This window comes from Trichomycterus rosablanca, chromosome 19, assembly GCF_030014385.1.
Source record: "Trichomycterus rosablanca isolate fTriRos1 chromosome 19, fTriRos1.hap1, whole genome shotgun sequence".
Taxonomy (NCBI): Eukaryota; Metazoa; Chordata; class Actinopteri; order Siluriformes; family Trichomycteridae; genus Trichomycterus; species Trichomycterus rosablanca.
Window position 1 is genome coordinate 17,529,026 of NC_086006.1, and position 17,943 is coordinate 17,546,968.

The window sequence follows — 17,943 nt, forward strand, 5'->3', positions numbered from 1 at the left end:
GGTTTTGATGGACAGCTCTAGCAGCCAATGGAAATACTCGTTACAAAGCTTGCGTGATTTCATTCATCTTTTCAACACGTAAAAAAAGTGAAAACCGCTAAAAGTAGTTTATCATCGGACAGTTCATGCGCTTTACATCATAATTAATCTGAAATACAGTTAATTACCACAGAGACACACATGTATGTGGCACAAACAGCCAAATAAAAATAGTTAGATTTAAAATTGTAATCTTGATTAATTTTTGTAATCGCGATTAAAATTTTAACGCGTTAATCGCGTTAATTAACGCGATTAACGACAGCCCTAGTAAATATGTTTTTGACTACAAACACTTAGTGTGTCAGTAGTTTCTGTCAAATTCCATAGTAAATACATGAGTCATTTTTGACCCATGTTGTGCATTAGAAGGGTAGTGATACAAAAATGATTTTTATTAAAAAAGCAAAAAATATTAAACTGAAATAAGGATTTGTGATGATCAAAAACAAGTTAATTGAAAAATTCATGGAAGCTTGAATGACAAAAGTAATTTATTGCAAAGATATAGAAAGTAAAAACTAAGTTGGGTCACTTTTGACCCAGGTTGTGCATCAAAGGGTTAATACACAATCAATTACTACTTAAAACCTGTAGATATGCCTGGGACATGACTGTCAGTAGTCATATTACAATAGTCCAAAAATACTGCTACAATGGAATATTACTGGAAAGTGATGTGCATGACAAGAAGTGCGTCAATTACACTGCATCAAATACAATGTTCCAATGTTCTAGCTAAGAAATCTCTTTTAAGGGTTGATTCTTCCACTGTCTTACAAGGTCACTGATGTGAGTATAAGGGCTGATTACTTTCTTTTCTTCTTAATGCACTCACCAATCTCAGACAATCAGAGCGATCCTTCTCTGCTGACAAGAATAACACTCTTTTCCACTCAAAATCCATTTTTTGAGGTATTTCATTAAGGGGTTTTCCACCACAATTAGACGCCCAATGTGGGGCAGTTTGTCTGAGGTCTGACCTGGTATTGTCCCACCTTGGCAAAGTCTCCTTCTAAACCAAGTTAATTCTTTAATATCTCAGATGAGGGGTTAAAGCTAACACCTTTGTCACAAGGTGCTTACCACACTGTGACACAAGGAAGTAGTGGATCTGATAAAGCAGACCACAGCTGTACATCTGATGAAGTAAAACCTCTTGATTAAAGCATGTGAATAAAGCAGGGAAAACACTGGTTAGTTTAGCATCAAGTAGTGTTTTAGCCAAAGCCTATTAGCATTTCGGCACATTTTATGCTCTTTTATGCTCTTTTTTTATGCTGCTTTTTGTACACTTTTAATATTTTAACTTATTATAATAACCTTTTCGTACTCCATTTTCCAACTTACTTCTCTCTCATTTCATGTTTGTGCAAACAACAATTTTGATTCTGAATAGTCTTGATTTAATTCAGAATCTCATTTAAGCTTCTTTTATTTTAACAACAAACTGTATGGCATAATAATATGGCACAAAACTAAATGTACAGGGTCCACATTATCAAATTCTCAAGTGCTGCATATTAAACAAAGTGCAACGTGTGTTTATGGCATTCCGTACACAAAGCAAAGTGCTTAAACTTATAGTAGAAATAAAATAGTTAGAGGTGGGCACGTCTCATTAAGTCCAACGTGCAGTAACGACATAATGAGCCCAGATTCTAACCTACACATTCACTTCAAACTTACTTCAAATTCTAAGCGATGTAAACAAAGTGGTAACTGTTATGGCGCATTCAATGAAAGGCTTTTTGCGCTTTGACCGCCGCGGCAACCGCAAAAATCGCGAGCCCAACGCAGCAAGTGCACAGCATGTGTGAATGCGCCCTAAACTGAACTCGCTAAGAAAATATTTTATTCCAAGATCTCCACGATTAAGAAGCTTAATGAAGCAATATAGAAGTAAAAATGTGCCGTAATCGAACTCACTAAGGAATACGGTATTCCAAGATCTCCACGATTAAGAAGCTTAATGAAACAATGTAGAAGTAAAAATGCGCCCTAACTGAACTCGTTAAGGAATACGGTATTCCATGATCTTCGCGATTAAGAAGCTTAATGAAACAATGTAGAAGTAAAAATGCGCCCTAACTGAACTCGCTAAGGAATACGGTATTCCATGATGTTCGAGATTAAGAAGCTTAATGAAACAATATAGAAGTAAAAATGCGCCCTAACTGAACTCGCTAAGGAATACGGTATTGTAGCATCTCTGCGATTAAGAAGCTTAATGAAACAATATACACATGCAACATGGCGCTAGTGCTGCTGTGGTACCATCAAAGCTTTGCACAGTGTACAAAACCACATTTTTGTTTTGTGCCAGTTTTAAGTATTCCCAAACTTTTGATGATTTGGGTCTTGGCAACCAGTGACTGGACCAAATTTGACTGTGAATCATATGAACGGTTATATGAATGGAAACGTTGTAGAAATTATAATCATTTATAGATCATTTATAAGCATAGTTTTAAAAACGATGCATCGACTTAATATATTAAATGCGTTGACATCATCGACTAAGTCGACCAATCATGGCTGCCCTACTCCTTATGGTCTGAGCTGAGGAGCATCAATCCTGAGTTCAGATTCAGACTGTTGTTTGCTGTTTCTGGGTTTTGTTTCTTGCACTCTTCTCTTTTTACTCTGTACTATAGATGTATCAGTATGTGCTTTACTTTGGCTATGGTCACATGGGTGCTTTAAATAGAGTTTCATTCTAACAGCTTAGGTTTCTTTTACTTTTATATTTAGAAAGAACCATAACCATTTCCTTTAACTGACTAATTAAGGTGTTTTCCGTCTTCTCAGAACAGGGAGATGGACTGTGTCAGACTCTCACTAATCCTTGCATCAGTGCACAACCTCAGAAACCATGGGAGAAAGATGCCTGGGAAATTCCACGAGAGTCACTCAAGCTGGATAAGCGCCTAGGGGCTGGTCAGTTTGGAGAAGTTTGGATGGGTGGGTAACAAACACTATTTCTGTAAATGTAGTGATAACGTATTAGTTATTCGTGTGATATTATACAATGTCCACATAGCGTAGTCATTTCTTATTGGCTGACGCATGTTATTGTTAATGTTGAGACACCTGTAATGTAGACACCTGTATGTGACAGACACACTGATTTGATTTGATAATAAGCCTAAACAGTGCCACAGGGGAGATAATATATATACACCAATCAACCATAACGTTAAAACCACCTCCTTGTTTCTACACTCACTGTCCAAATTATCAGCTCCACTTACCAGTTCTACAATTACTGACTGTAGTCCATCTGTTTCTCTACATACATTTTGGTGAATCATCAGCCCTGCAGTGACACTGACATGGTGGTGTTGTGTTAGTGTGTGTTGTACTGGTATGAGTGGATCAGACACAGCAGCACTGCTGGAGTTTTGAAATACCGTGTCCACTCACTGTCCACTCTATTAGACACTCCTACCTAGTTGGTCCACCTTGTAGATGTAAAGTCAGAGACGATCGCTCATCTATTGCTGCTTTTTGAGTTGGTCATCTTCTAGACCTTCATCAGTGGTACAGGACGCTGCCCACAGGGCGCTGTTGACTGGATATATTTTTGGTTGGTGAACTATTCTCAATCCAGCAGTGACAGTGAGGTGTTTAAAAACTCCAGCAGTGCTGCTGTGTTTGATCCACTCATACCAGCACAACACACACTAACACACCACCACCATGTCAGTGTCACTGCAGTGCTGAGAATGATTCACCACCCAAATAATACCTGCTCTGTGGGGGTCCTGACCATTGAAGAACAGGGTGAAAGCAGGTTAAAAAAAAGTATGTAGAGAAACAGATGGACTACAGTCAGCAGTTGTATAACTACAAAGTGCTTCTACAGTGGGGCCAAAAAGTATTTAGTCAGCCACTGATTGTGAAAAAAAAAAATCCAGGAAATCACATTGTAGGATTTTTAAAGAATTTATTTGTAAATTATGGTGGAAAATAAGTATTTGGTCACCCACAAACAAGCAAGATTTCTGGCTCTCACAAACCTTTAACTTCTTCTTTAAGAAGCTCTTCTGTCCTCCACTCGTTACCTGTATTAATGGCACCTGTTTGACTTCGTTATCTGTATAAAAGACATCTGTCCACAGCCTCAAACAGTCAGACTCCAAACTCAACCATGGCCAAGACCAAAGAGCTGTCGAAGGACACCAGGAAGAAAATTGTAGACCTGCACCAGGCTGGGAAGAGTGAATCTACAATAGGCAAGCAGGTTGGTGTGAATAAATCAACTGTGGGAGCAATTGTAAGAAAATGGAAGACCATTGATAATCTCCCTTGGGGTCAAGATCTCATCCCGTGGGGTCAAAATGATCATGAGAACGGTGAGCAAAAATCCCAGAACTACACAGAGGGACCTGATGAATGACCTGCAGAGAGCTCGGACCAAAGTAACAAAGGCTACCATCAGTAACACACTACGCCGAGAGGGACTCAAATCCTGCCGTGCCAGGCGTGTCCCCCTGCTTAAGCCAGTACATGTCCAGGCCCGTCTGAAGTTTGCCAGAGAGCATATGGATGATCCAGAAGAGGATTGGGAGAATATCATGTGGTCAGATGAAACCAAAATGGAACTTTTTGGTAAAAACTCAACTCGTCGTGTTTGGAGGAAGAAGAATGCTGAGTTGCATCCCAAGAACACCATACCTACTGTGAAGCATGGGGGTGGAAACATCATGCTTTGGGGCTGTTTTTCTGCAAAGGGGACAGGACGACTGATCCGTGTTAAGGGAAGAATGAACGGGGCCATGTATCGTGAGATTTTAAGCCAAAACCTCCTTCCATCAGTGAGAGCATTGAAGATGGAACGTGGCTGGGTCTTCCAGCATGACGATGATCCCAAACACACCGCTCGGGCAACGAAGGAGTGGCTCCGTAAAAAGCATTTCAAGGTCCTGGAGTGGCCTAGCCAGTCTCAAGACCTCAACCCCATAGAAAATTTGTGGAGTCCGTGTTGCCCAGCGACAGCCCCAAAACATCACTGCTCTAGAGGAGATCTGCATGGAGGAATGGGCCAAAATACCAGCTACAGTGTGTGCAAACCTGGTGAAGACTTACAGGAAACGTTTGACCTCTGTCATTGCCAACAAAGGTTATGTTACAAAGTATTGAGCTGAACTTTTGTTATTGACCAAATACTTATTTTCCACCATAATTTACAAATAAATTCTTTAAAAATCCTACAATGTGATTTTTTTTCTCATTTTGTCTCTCATAGTTGAAGTGTACCTATGATGAAAATTACAGACCTCTCTCATCTTTCTAAGTAGGAGAACCTGCACAATCAGTGGCTGACTAAATACTTTTTGACCCCCCTGTGTGTGTGTGTGTGTGTGTATGTATATATATATATATATATATATATATATATATATATATATATATATACATACAGGGGTTGGACAAAATAACTGAAACACCTGTCATTTTAGTGTGGTAGGTTTCATGGCTAAATTGGACCAGTCTGGTGGCCAATCTTCATTAATTGCACATTGCACCAGTAAGAGCAAAGTGTGAAGGTTCAATTAGCAGGGTAAGAGCACAGTTTTGCTCAGAATATTGCAATGCACACAACATTATGGGTGACATACCAGAGTTCAAAAGAGGACAAATTGTTGGTGCACGTCTTGTTGGCGCATCTGTGACCAAGACAGCAAGTCTTTGTGATGTATCAAGAGCCACGGTATCCAGGGTAATCAGCAAAAAAGGGTAAAATTGCCGTGTATCAGGATGACAATGCACCAATACACACAGCAAGACTGGTGAAAGATTGGTTTGATGAACATGAAAGTGAAGTTGAACATCTCCCATGGCCTGCACAGTCACCAGATCTAAATATTATTGAGCCACTTTGGGGTGTTTTGGAGAAGCGAGTCAGGAAACGTTTTCCTCCACCAACATCACGTAGTGACCTGGCCACTATCCTGCAAGAAGAATGGCTTAAAATCCCTCTGACCACTGTGCAGGACTTGTATATGTCATTTCCAAGACGAATTGACGCTGTATTGGCCGCAAAAGGAGGCCCTACACCATACTAATAAATTATTGTGGTCTAAAACCAGGTGTTTCAGTTATTTTGTCCAACCCCTGTATATATACAGTATATACTGTATATATATATACAGTACAGGCCAAAAGTTTGGACACACCTTCTTTCAATGCGTTTTCTGTATTTTCATGACTATTTACATTGTAGATTCTCACTGAAGGCATCAAAACTATGAATGAACACATGTGGAGTTATGTATTTAACAAAAAAAGGTGAAATAACTGAAAACATGTTTTATATTCTAGTTTCTTCAAAATAGCCACCCTTTGCTCTGATTACTGCTTTGCACACTCTTGGCATTCTCTCAGTGAGCTTCAAGAGGTAGTCACCTGAAATGGTTTTCCAACAGTCTTGAAGGAGTTCCCAGAGGTGTTTAGCACTTGTTGGCCCCTTTGCCTTCACTCTGCGGTCCAGCTCACCCCAAACCATCTCGATTGGGTTCAGGTCCGGTGACTGTGGAGGCCAAGTCATCTGCCGCAGCACTCCATCACTCTCCTTCTTGGTCAAATAGCCCTTACACAGCCTGGAGGTGTGTTTGGGGTCATTGTCCTGTTGAAAAATAAATGATGGTCCAACTAAACGCAAACCAGATGGGATGGCATGTCGCTGCAGGATGCTGTGGTAGCCATGCTGGTTCAGTGTGCCTTCAATTTTGAATAAATCCCCAACAGTGTCACCAGCAAAACACCCCCACACCATCACAGCTCCTCCTCCATGCTTCACAGTGGGAACCAGGCATGTGGAATCCATCCGTTCACCTTTTCTGCGTCTCACAAAGACCAAGATCTCAAATTTGGACTCATCAGACCAAAGCACAGATTTCCACTGGTCTAATGTCCATTCCTTGTGTTTTTTGGCACAAACAAATCTCTTCTGCTTGTTGCCTCTCCTTAGCAGTGGTTTCCTAGCAGCTATTTGACCATGAAGGCCTGATTTGCGCAGTCTCCTCTTAACAGTTGTTCTAGAGATGGGTCTGCTGCTAGAACTCTGTGTGGCATTCAACTGGTCTGTGATCTGAGCTGCTGTTAACTTGCGATTTCTGAGGCTGGTGACTCGGATGAACTTGTCCTGAGAAGCAGAGGTGACTCTTGGTCTTCCTTTCCTGGGTCGGTCCTCATGTGTGCCAGTTTCGCTGTAGCGCTTGATGGTTTTTGTGACTCCACTTGGGGACACATTTAAAGTTTTTGCAATTTTCCGGACTGACTGACCTTCATTTCTTAAAGTAATGATGGCCACTCGTTTTTCTTTAGTTAGCTGATTGGTTCTTGCCATAATATGAATTTTAACAGTTGTCCAATAGGGCTGTCGGCTGTGTAGTAACCTGTCTTCTGCACAACACAACTGATGGTCCCAACCCCATTGATAAAGCAAGAAATTCCACTAATTAACCCTGATAAGGCACACCTGAAAACCATTTCAGGTGACTACCTCTTGAAGCTCATTGAGAGAATGCCAAGAGTGTGCAAAGCAGTAATCAGAGCAAAGGGTGGCTATTTTGAAGAAACTAGAATATAAAACATGTTTTCAGTTATTTCACCTTTTTTTGTTAAGTACATAACTCCACATGTGTTCATTCATAGTTTTGATGCCTTCAGTGAGAATCTACAATGTAAATAGTCATGAAAATACAGAAAACGCATTGAATGAGAAGGTGTGTCCAAACTTTTGGCCTGTACTGTATATATATATATATATATATATATATATATATATATATATACATATATATACTGTATATACATATATATACATATATATACTGTATATATATATAGTTAAATGCTACATTTTAAGCCATTCTTCTTGCAGGATAGTGGCCAGGTCACTACGTGATGCTGGTGGAGGAAAACGTTTCCTGACTCGCTTCTCCAAAACACCCCAAAGTGGCTCAATAATATTTAGATCTGGTGACTGTGCAGGCCATGGGAGATGTTCAACTTCACTTTCATGTTCTTCAAACCAATCTTTCACCAGTCTTGCTGTGTGTATTGGTACATTGTCATCCTGATACACGGCACCGCCATTGGATGCACATGGTCCTCCAGAATGGTTCGGTAGTCCTTGGCAGTGACGCGCCCATCTAGCACAAGTATTGGGCCAAGGGAATGCCATGATATGGCAGCCCAAACCATCACTGATCCACCCCCATGCTTCACTCTGGGCATGCAACAGTCTGGGTGGTACGCTTCTTTGGGGCTTCTCCACACCGTAACTCTCCCGGATGTGGGGAAAACAGTAAAGGTGGACTCATCAGAGAACAATACATGTTTCACATTGTCCACAGCCCAAGATTTGCGCTCCTTGCACCATTGAAACCGACGTTTGGCATTGGCACGAGTGACCAAAGGTTTGGCTATAGCAGCCCGGCCGTGTATATTGACCCTGTGGAGCTCCCGACGGACAGTTCTGGTGGAAACAGGAGAGTTGAGGTGCACATTTAATTCTGCCGTGATTTGGGCAGCCGTGGTTTTATGTTTTTTGGATACAATCCGGGTTAGCACCCGAACATCCCTTTCAGACAGCTTCCTCTTGCGTCCACAGTTAATCCTGTTGGATGTGGTTTGTCCTTCTTGGTGGTATGCTGACATTACCCTGGATACCGTGGCTCTTGATACATCACAAAGACTTGCTGTCTTGGTCACAGATGCGCCAGCAAGACGTGCACCAACAATTTGTCCTCTTTTGAACTCTGGTATGTCACCCATAATGTTGTGTGCATTGCAATATTCTGAGCAAAACTGTGCTCTTACCCTGCTAATTGAACCTTCACACTCTGCTCTTACTGGTGCAATGTGCAATTAATGAAGATTGGCCACTAGACTGGTCCAATTTAGCCATGAAACCTACCACACTAAAATGACAGGTGTTTCAGTTATTTTGTCCAACCCCTGTATATATATACTGTATATTTATATATATATATATATAGTAAACATCAATAATTGTGTCATATGCTTCTCATTCTAAAATAAGTTCAAAATTAGTTATGAAACTAGCTGACTATATTTACATGTGAAGTGAAACTTATCAACGTTCTCTGACCCCTGTAGCTTTGCAGAGAAAGGAGGTCAGTAAAGTCCTGATCCTAGTGATTTTCTGCACGGCTTTTGAAAGCCAGGGGCGAAAGCAAAGTGTCTTGTTTCATTAACTGCACATTATTGTAAAGTCCATAACTAGATTTGGATTTGAGGGGTGCTTGATTGACGCAACAATCTAATACATTACCCCACCATGACGATGAGTTGGCGCTCCCGAGTTTGAATCTCAGAGGTGTTACCGACCGTGCCCAGTGCTTAACAGACAACCGTGTGTTGATCTTACATAGGCAAGTTTTACAGGAACTGTAATAGGGATTTGGAAATTATTAAATTGGTAGAAAATAGATGGAATATGAAAAAATGGATTTAAAGTCCAGATATATGGTAACGGCCGGTAGCACCTCTGAGACATGAACTCAGGAGCGTCAACTCTTCGTCATGGTGGGCTAATGTATTAGATTGCAGTGTCAACCAAGCACCCTTCAAATCCAAATCTAATTGGAACAAGACATGATAAAAAATTTTATTCCCAGAGCTGTAACACTTCTTAACCACAGTTTTCCCCTTGGTTTAAATACTTGTTAACAGTCTGTGTGCTGTCTGGTCTGTTAAATATGTTACATGTCATACATGTGTATTAAATATGTGCACTATCATCAAAACAAATTCCTCGTATGTGTAGCATACCTGGTGAAATGAAGTGATTATGATTCAGATATGAGTACCACTTTGCTAGAAAATCATGGGTGCTGGGTTGATTCCAGGGCACTAAGGTCTATTACATCACATGCTGAATGAGATTTTATATTAGAAGCATATTACATATTACATATTACATTATTAAATGTTTTATTTCCTTTTTATCAACCGCTTTATCCTGGTCAGGGTCGCAGCATGCCCGGTTCCATCAAAAAACAATGGGGACAAGGCCGAAATACTCTGGACATGGTGCCAATCCATTAGTTTTGGCCATTCCCCTTCAGGCATAGCTATCATGTCTGTCTACATGCCTGGCTGGGAGAGCGCCTCTGAGATTTAAACCCTGATCTCAGCAGTGGTGGGTTAACATAATGGACCGCAGTGCCAACTGAGCTACAATACACAGCAGGGGGCGACACGTTGGCTCAGTGGGTAGCACTATCGCCTCACAGCAAGAAGGTCCTGGGTTCGAGCCCCAGATGGAACGGTCCGGGTCTTTTCTGTGTAGAGTTTTCATGTTCTCCCCGTGTCTGCGTGGCTTTCCTCCGCTAGCTCCAGTTTCCTCCCACAGTCCAAAGACATGCAAGTGAGGTGAATTGGACATTACTCTTGTGAACTGATAAATCTTGTGTAATGAGTAATTACCTGTCCTGTCATGAATTTAACCAAAGTGTGTAAAACATGACGTTAAAATCCTAATAAATAAATAAACAATATATAGCAGTGACTGAATAATTACTGATGCATGTGTTAAAGTCCAAAAAATGTAATATACCCCGAAGCACCATCCATTATTGTTAATATGTGGTAACATGTGATCTTTCTTTTCTCTTTTCTAATGATAATATGCATGTAAATGGCTGTAATGTGCAAAGTCATGTTATATATATACAGTGTATCACAAAAGTGAGTACACCCCTCACATTTCTGCAGATATTTAAGTATATCTTTTCATGGGACAACACTGACAAAATGACACTTTGACACAATGAAAAGTAGTCTGTGTGCAGCTTATATAACAGTGTAAATTTATTCTTCCCTCAAAATAACTCAATATACAGCCATTAATGTCTAAACCACCGGCAACAAAAGTGAGTACACCCCTAACAGACTACACCCCTAAATGTCCAAATTGAGCACTGCTTGTCATTTTACCTCCAAAATGTCATGTGATTTGTTAGTGTTACTAGGTCTCAGGTGTGCCTAGGGAGCAGGTGTGTTCAATTTAGTAGTACAGCTCTCACACTCTCTCATACTGGTCACTGAAAGTTCCAACATGGCACCTCATGGCAAAGAACTCTCTGAGGATCTTAAAAGACGAATTGTTGCGCTACATGAAGATGGCCAAGTCTACAAGAAGATTGCCAACACCCTGAAACTGAGCTGCAGCACAGTGGCCAAGATCATCCAGCGTTTTAAAAGAGCAGGGTCCACTCAGAACAGACCTCGCGTTGGTCGTCCAAAGAAGCTGAGTGCACGTGCTCAGCGTCACATCCAACTGCTGTCTTTGAAAGATAGGCGCAGGAGTGCTGTCAGCATTGCTGCAGAGATTGAAAAGGTGGGGAGTCAGCCTGTCAGTGCTCAGACCATACGCCGCACACTACATCAAATTGGTCTGCATGGCTGTCACCCCAGAAGGAAGCCTCTTCTGAAGTCTCTACACAAGAAAGCCCGCAAACAGTTTGCTGAAGACATGTCAACAAAGGACATGGATTACTGGAACCATGTCCTATGGTCTGATGAGACCAAGATTAATTTGTTTGGTTCAGATGGTCTCAAGCATGTGTGGCGGCAATCAGGTGAGGAGTACAAAGATAAGTGTGTCATGCCTACAGTCAAGCATGGTGGTGGGAATGCCATGGTCTGGGGCTGCATGAGTGCAGCAGGTGTTGGGGAGTTACATTTCATTGAGGGACACATGAACTCCAATATGTACTGTGAAATACTGAAGCAGAGCATGATCCCCTCCCTCCGGAAACTGGGTCGCAGGGCAGTGTTCCAGCATGATAATGACCCCAAACACACCTCTAAGACGACCACTGCTTTATTGAAGAGGCTGAGGGTAAAGGTGATGGACTGGCCAAGCATGTCTCCAGACCTAAACCCAATAGAACATCTTTGGGGCATCCTCAAGCGGAAGGTGGAGGAGCGCAAAGTCTCGAATATCCGCCAGCTCCGTGATGTCGTCATGGAGGAGTGGAAAAGCATTCCAGTGGCAACCTGTGAAGCTCTGGTAAACTCCATGCCCAGGAGAGTTAAAGCAGTTCTGGGAAATAATGGTGGCCACACAAAATATTGACACTTCAGGAACTTTCACTAAGGGGTGTACTCACTTTTGTTGCCGGTGGTTTAGACATTAATGGCTGTATATTGAGTTATTTTGAGGGAAGAATAGATTTACACTGTTATATAAGCTGCACACAGACTACTTTTCATTGTGTCAAAGTGTCATTTTGTCAGTGTTGTCCCATGAAAAGATATACTTAAATATCTGCAGAAATGTGAGGGGTGTACTCACTTTTGTGATACACTGTATATATATATATACAGTATATATATATATATATATATATATATATAAATAGAAGTTTACACTCACAATATTATAATTATTATCAAAACAGTTATCATTTAAAGAATCATTTAATTTAATAGGTTCCATTTTGCTTTATTTTTTAGCCATGTACAACAAGCACACCAAAGTGGCTGTGAAGACCATGAAGCCAGGCAGCATGTCCGTGGAGGCGTTCTTGATGGAGGCGAACCTAATGAAGTCCCTCCAACATGACAAGCTGGTTCGCCTCAATGCCGTAGTTACCAAGGAGGAGCCCATCTACATTATCACAGAGTTCATGGAGAAAGGTGCGGTTCTAAATCAATGTAGAACGTTCCGGGTAAAAATGGCAAAGAGCTCAGGCCAAATCAAATATACAGTGGTACCTTGAAACTCGACGTCAGTTGGTTCTGGGAGTGGCGTTGAGTTTCAAGGTATTTTTTCCTATAAGGATGTATGGGAAACCTGTTAATGTGTTCCATGGTTCAGTGGAACTGCATATATTTTAGGCTAATGTAAGATAATGGGGTTGTTTTTGACACTTATACACTAGTAATGACACAAATATAATATAAAAACACTCAAATACAATTGAAAACAGTTAAATACAATAAAACCTGCACTTTACCGTTACTTCTTTGTTTTCTTACGCTTCTTGATCTTGGACTACCGCTTTTGTGCTGGCAGTGCCGTTATTTCCTATGGAGTGTGTGACGGAGCGAGGAATTTAATTAGTGGAGAGAACCTATGAGCAGTAATAATTAAGAGAAGTTGAGTGTTCCTATGTTGTTATTTTAATACGTTAAGTGACATTGAGTCTTTTTTTTAACCATAAGCATTTTAGCTGATTCACAAAATTTCTCAGAACCCCGAGCTATAACACAAGTTTAAAAGTGAAACAGGAGAAAGATACAGTTAAACATAGATGTACACCGAGCAACCATAACATTAAAACCACCTCCTTGTTTCTACACTCACTGTCCATTTTATCAGCTCCACTTACCATATAGAAGCACTTTGTAGTTCTACAATTACTGACTGTAGTCCATCTATTTCTCTACATACATATTTAGCCTGCTTTCAACCTGTTCTTCAATGGTTATTTAGGTGGTGGATTCTCAGCACTGCAGTGACACTGACATGGTGGTGGTGTGTTAGTGTGTGTTGTGCTGGTATGAGTGGATAACACACAGAAATGCTGATGGAGTTTTTAAACACCTCACTGTCACTGCTGGACTGAGAATAGTCCACCAACCAAAAATATATCCAGCCAACAGCGCCCCGTAGGCAGCGTCGTGGGACCAGCGATCGTCTCTGACTTTACATCTACAAGGTGGACCAACTAGGTGGGAGTGTCTAATAGAGTGGACAGTGAGTGGACACGGTATTTAAAAACTCCAGCAGTGCTGCTGTGTCTTATCCACTCACCTGAGAATGATCCACCACCTAAATAATACCTTCTCTGTAGTGGTCCTCTGGGGGGTCCTGACCATTGAAGAACAGCATGAAAGGGGGCTAACAAAGCATGCAGAGAAACAGATGGACTACAGTCAGTAATTGTAGGACTACAAAGTGCTTCTATATGGTAAGTGGAGCTGATAAAATGGACAGTGAGTGTAGAAACAAGGAGGTGGTTTTAATGTTATTATTCCACACATATGCATATTCGTCTCATATTGGCACTTTGATGACGTTTTACCGCATCGTTGAGTTTAGGGAACGTCGAGTTACAAGGTTTTTGTGTGTGTGTGCATTTAATAGGCAGTTTACTGGACTTTCTGAAGAGTGATGAAGGAAATCGGGTCCAGCTGCCCAAGCTGATAGACTTCTCTGCACAGGTGAGCCTTTCTAATCTCTCATCATTCTGTAGTTCCTCTTTTGTTTTTAAATGTCTGGAACACCCTGTGCTGTACTGCACATTTCCCTTTGATGCACAAAGCAGCTTTGTCCTGTTAGTGGGTACATTTTAATATTCAGATCTGATAAGCAACAGACTTTCAATGCTATAAAACAAAGTATTTCACCCCTCATTTCCATTATGTTATAGCATGAGGAGACAAAACAGACTGTTTGTAATAAAAAGCAATCAATAATGCTTCAGATAACTGTAGATCATCCATTATGCAGAATTGATTTTATTAAATTTAGCCACTATTACTGCTTTTTAGCATAAACAGCCCATTTAATGCTCTACTGATAGTTTAAAAATGCTCTAATATTTTTGTAATTTACCTTCTAAATGCTACAGCCAAATACTGACAGCCAATTTAACACCATATTACACCTAAAATTCTATTTGCCTGCACTATATCTAGACAGCTGAAGGCATGGCTTACATAGAACAAAGGAACTACATACACAGAGATCTGCGTGCTGCCAACATCCTGGTCAATAAAAGTTTGGTGTGCAAGATTGCCGACTTTGGTCTGGCACGTATCATAGAGGACAACGAATATACAGCCAGAGAGGGTAAGTTACCTCACAGCTCTTGAATTCCTGTGACTTTTTTTGTATGAGCTGATTAATCTTGCTCCCAGATACCAATCACGTGTTTTATCATCTTTGTGATCTGTGTGTAAGGTGCCAAGTTTCCGATTAAGTGGACCGCACCGGAGGCCATCAACTACGGCTCTTTCACCATTAAATCAGACGTGTGGTCCTTCGGCATTCTCCTCACTGAGATCATCAGCTACGGCCGAGTGCCTTACCCAGGTCAGTAAAGCCTGTATGATGGGACATTGGTCATGTAAAGGAGAACTGATCGGTTCTGGTTCTACAGTAACTGGATACAATGATGTAACTACTTTTTTTTGTTATTCAAAATACCTGGGGGCCAAAAGTCTGAGTCCACTCGTGAAAAAGTTAACTTTTTAATTTTATTCCTTAATTTTATTACAAATCATATGATAAGCAGTTCAGTTTAAGTAAGATTTCTGTATGTATTTAAAAGAACTAACAAAATACATTCAAGCTTGATTTCTCTTAAGTTCCAGAAAGCATCTTGGGGTGTTATTGGATATCTTGGCTTTGCTTGTCTCTAAGTTCCCCCATAAATGCTCCACTAAGGTTTAGGCTACATTGCTGTGAAGAAGTCCATGACAGTCAGCAATCCTTGATTTTCTTCAGTCTTCTTGTAGTTGTTGCAAAGCTTTAAGTTTTTTTAATTAGTAAAAAATTACTGGATTTGTTGCTATTGGTTAGGATCAGTATAGGCAAAAGGGGTATTGAATAATTTTAAGGGATGATGTTATTAAGCAACACGGAGCCAAAGCATACCGTACACCAGTGGCGGCTGCTGGTCTTTCAAAGAGGGGAAGCTCATTGTCGGCTTACATCATAAAATTTGTCAATTTATTTATATATGTAAATGTATAAATTCTCCACTTTGTTAGTTTTCAAGAAAATGGCATGAAATGGGTTGCAGTTTGTCTTCCGACTTCACTCGCAAAATCCGCGATGGTACTGAAGCTCCCAGCGACAGCTGTCAATCAAAACGGGATTCAGCCTTTCGACTGATCCTCCAATCATCTTGCAGAAGCTCAGCGTCCAGACCCGCCCACAGCCCCATTCACCCCCAGAGACGCTCAGCGTCCGGGGGCGGGACAAAATCGTGGCATTTATCCAATGACCGGCGAGTTTCGAAGTCCCGCTCATGCAGCCCCATAGAAGCAAAGAGACGCTCAGCTTCTGCGGATAAATGCATCGACGCTCCGGGAATGTATGAGTTAAGTTAACAAAATCGAGTCGATTTGTGATAAGTAGCTGATTCTGAACGAACTCGTCTTCGAGATATACTGTACGTGTTCTAACGCATTTGTAGTCAATGAAATGTTAACACAACTGTACATACTTAACCATTTAATTTTTGACATTTTAGGGGAAGCTGAGCTTCCCTTGCAGTCTTAGAGAAATCGCCACTGTCGTACACATACCAGTCAGTGTAATAGGGTTGACCTTCTTCAAACCAAAAATTTACCCCAAAATCACAACATGCTGCAGATATACTAAGGCCCTACCTAATTCACAGCCATAAAAATCATGTCACAGACCGTGAAATGAGCCGTTTCCTGTGAAATATGCAAGTTGCTGTGAAATACGAAATTTAAGGTTTGTGTTTAGTGATTTAACAACATGAGGCACAATGTCCAAGATGTTGAAGTGTAAAGCAGCTAAAAACACGACTCGGTTGAGTTTGGAAAACTCTTAACCAATTCTATGGAAGCAAGGGGGGGTGTAAAAAACACAGACGAGTATTTTTGTCTTTGAGAGGTAGGCTGACTGTGTAGCTTCCATTGATTCTATCATTCAATTTATTGAGTGTTGTTTAAAAATCTGTTAAATCTGTGGTTTTTGAAAAACAAGGTCAGTGAAATTTTCCAGTGAATTTATTAGGGCCAATATTATTACAGAACCAAGAGCCAAATACTGGTAAAAAATGTAAATTGCTAAATATTCAGTGATTAGTGATACCATGTGCATGTATTGGTTTGTTTGAATTGTTCAGGCATGACGAACCCGGAGGTGATCCGCTCTCTGGAGAGAGGCTACCGCATGCAGCGTCTGGACTCCTGCCCTCAGGAGCTGTATAACGTCATGCTGGAGTGCTGGAAGAACAAGCCAGAGGAGAGACCCACCTTCGAGTACCTTCAGAGTGTGCTGGAGGATTTCTACACTGCCACAGAGAGCCAGTATCAACAACAGCCTTGAGACACACACACGGGGGGAAATGCTTTTATTACTAGAGGATGATTTTATTTTGCATTTTTTAATCTTAAAAGTCAGCAAAAGAATAATTGCATATCTTTACATTTAAATAATTTAATAATTTTTTTATGGTGTGTTCATCTTTTGCTGTAATGACAGCACACACTCAAGCTGGCTTGGACTCCAAACTGGCTTTCTCTGTGTTCAAGTGCCCCCATAAATGCTCAGTGGGGTTTCAGGTCTTTAGTTCAAAGCTTTAAGGTTTAAGTGTACTGAAATACACTGATCAGCCGTAACATTAAAACCACCTCCTTATTTCTACACACATTGTCCATTTTATCAGCTCCACTGACCATATAGGAGCACTTTGTATTTCTACAATTGACTGTAGTCCACCTGTTTCTCTGCATGCTTTGTTAGCCTCCTTTCATGCCATTCTTCAATGGTCAAGACTCTCCCAGGACCACCACAGAGCCGGTATTATTTGGGTGGTGGATCATTTTTAGCACTGCAGTGACACTGACATAGTGGTGGTGCGTTAGTGTGTGTTGTGCTGGTATGAGTGGATCAGACACAGTAATGCTGATGGAGCTGGTATGAGTGGATAAGACACAGTAATGCTTACTGTCACTGCTGGACTGAGAATAGTCCACCAACCAAAAATATCCAGCCAGCAGCGCCCTGTAACCACTGATGAAGGTCTAGAAGATGACCAACTTAAACAACAGCAATAGATGAGCGATCGTCTCTGAATTTACATCTGCAAGGTGGACCAACTAGGTAGGAGTGTCTAATAGAGTGGACAGTGAGTGGACACAGTATTTAAA

General features: G+C 40.9%; 1 protein-coding gene across 1 annotated transcript in view; it reads left to right on the forward strand.

Annotated features, from left to right (window-relative positions):
• The window catches only part of hck (HCK proto-oncogene, Src family tyrosine kinase), a 56,429-nt gene extending 38,996 nt beyond the window's left edge, over nt 1–17,433 (forward strand). The window contains exons 8-13 of the mRNA XM_063015976.1: nt 2,851–3,003; nt 12,538–12,720; nt 14,174–14,250; nt 14,728–14,881; nt 14,993–15,124; nt 16,917–17,433. Coding sequence (XP_062872046.1) covers nt 2,851–3,003; nt 12,538–12,720; nt 14,174–14,250; nt 14,728–14,881; nt 14,993–15,124; nt 16,917–17,119 — 902 coding nt within the window. The 3' untranslated portion in view covers nt 17,120–17,433. The remainder of the gene's footprint in view (nt 1–2,850; nt 3,004–12,537; nt 12,721–14,173; nt 14,251–14,727; nt 14,882–14,992; nt 15,125–16,916) is intronic.
• Nucleotides 17,434–17,943: the final 510 nt, after the last annotated feature.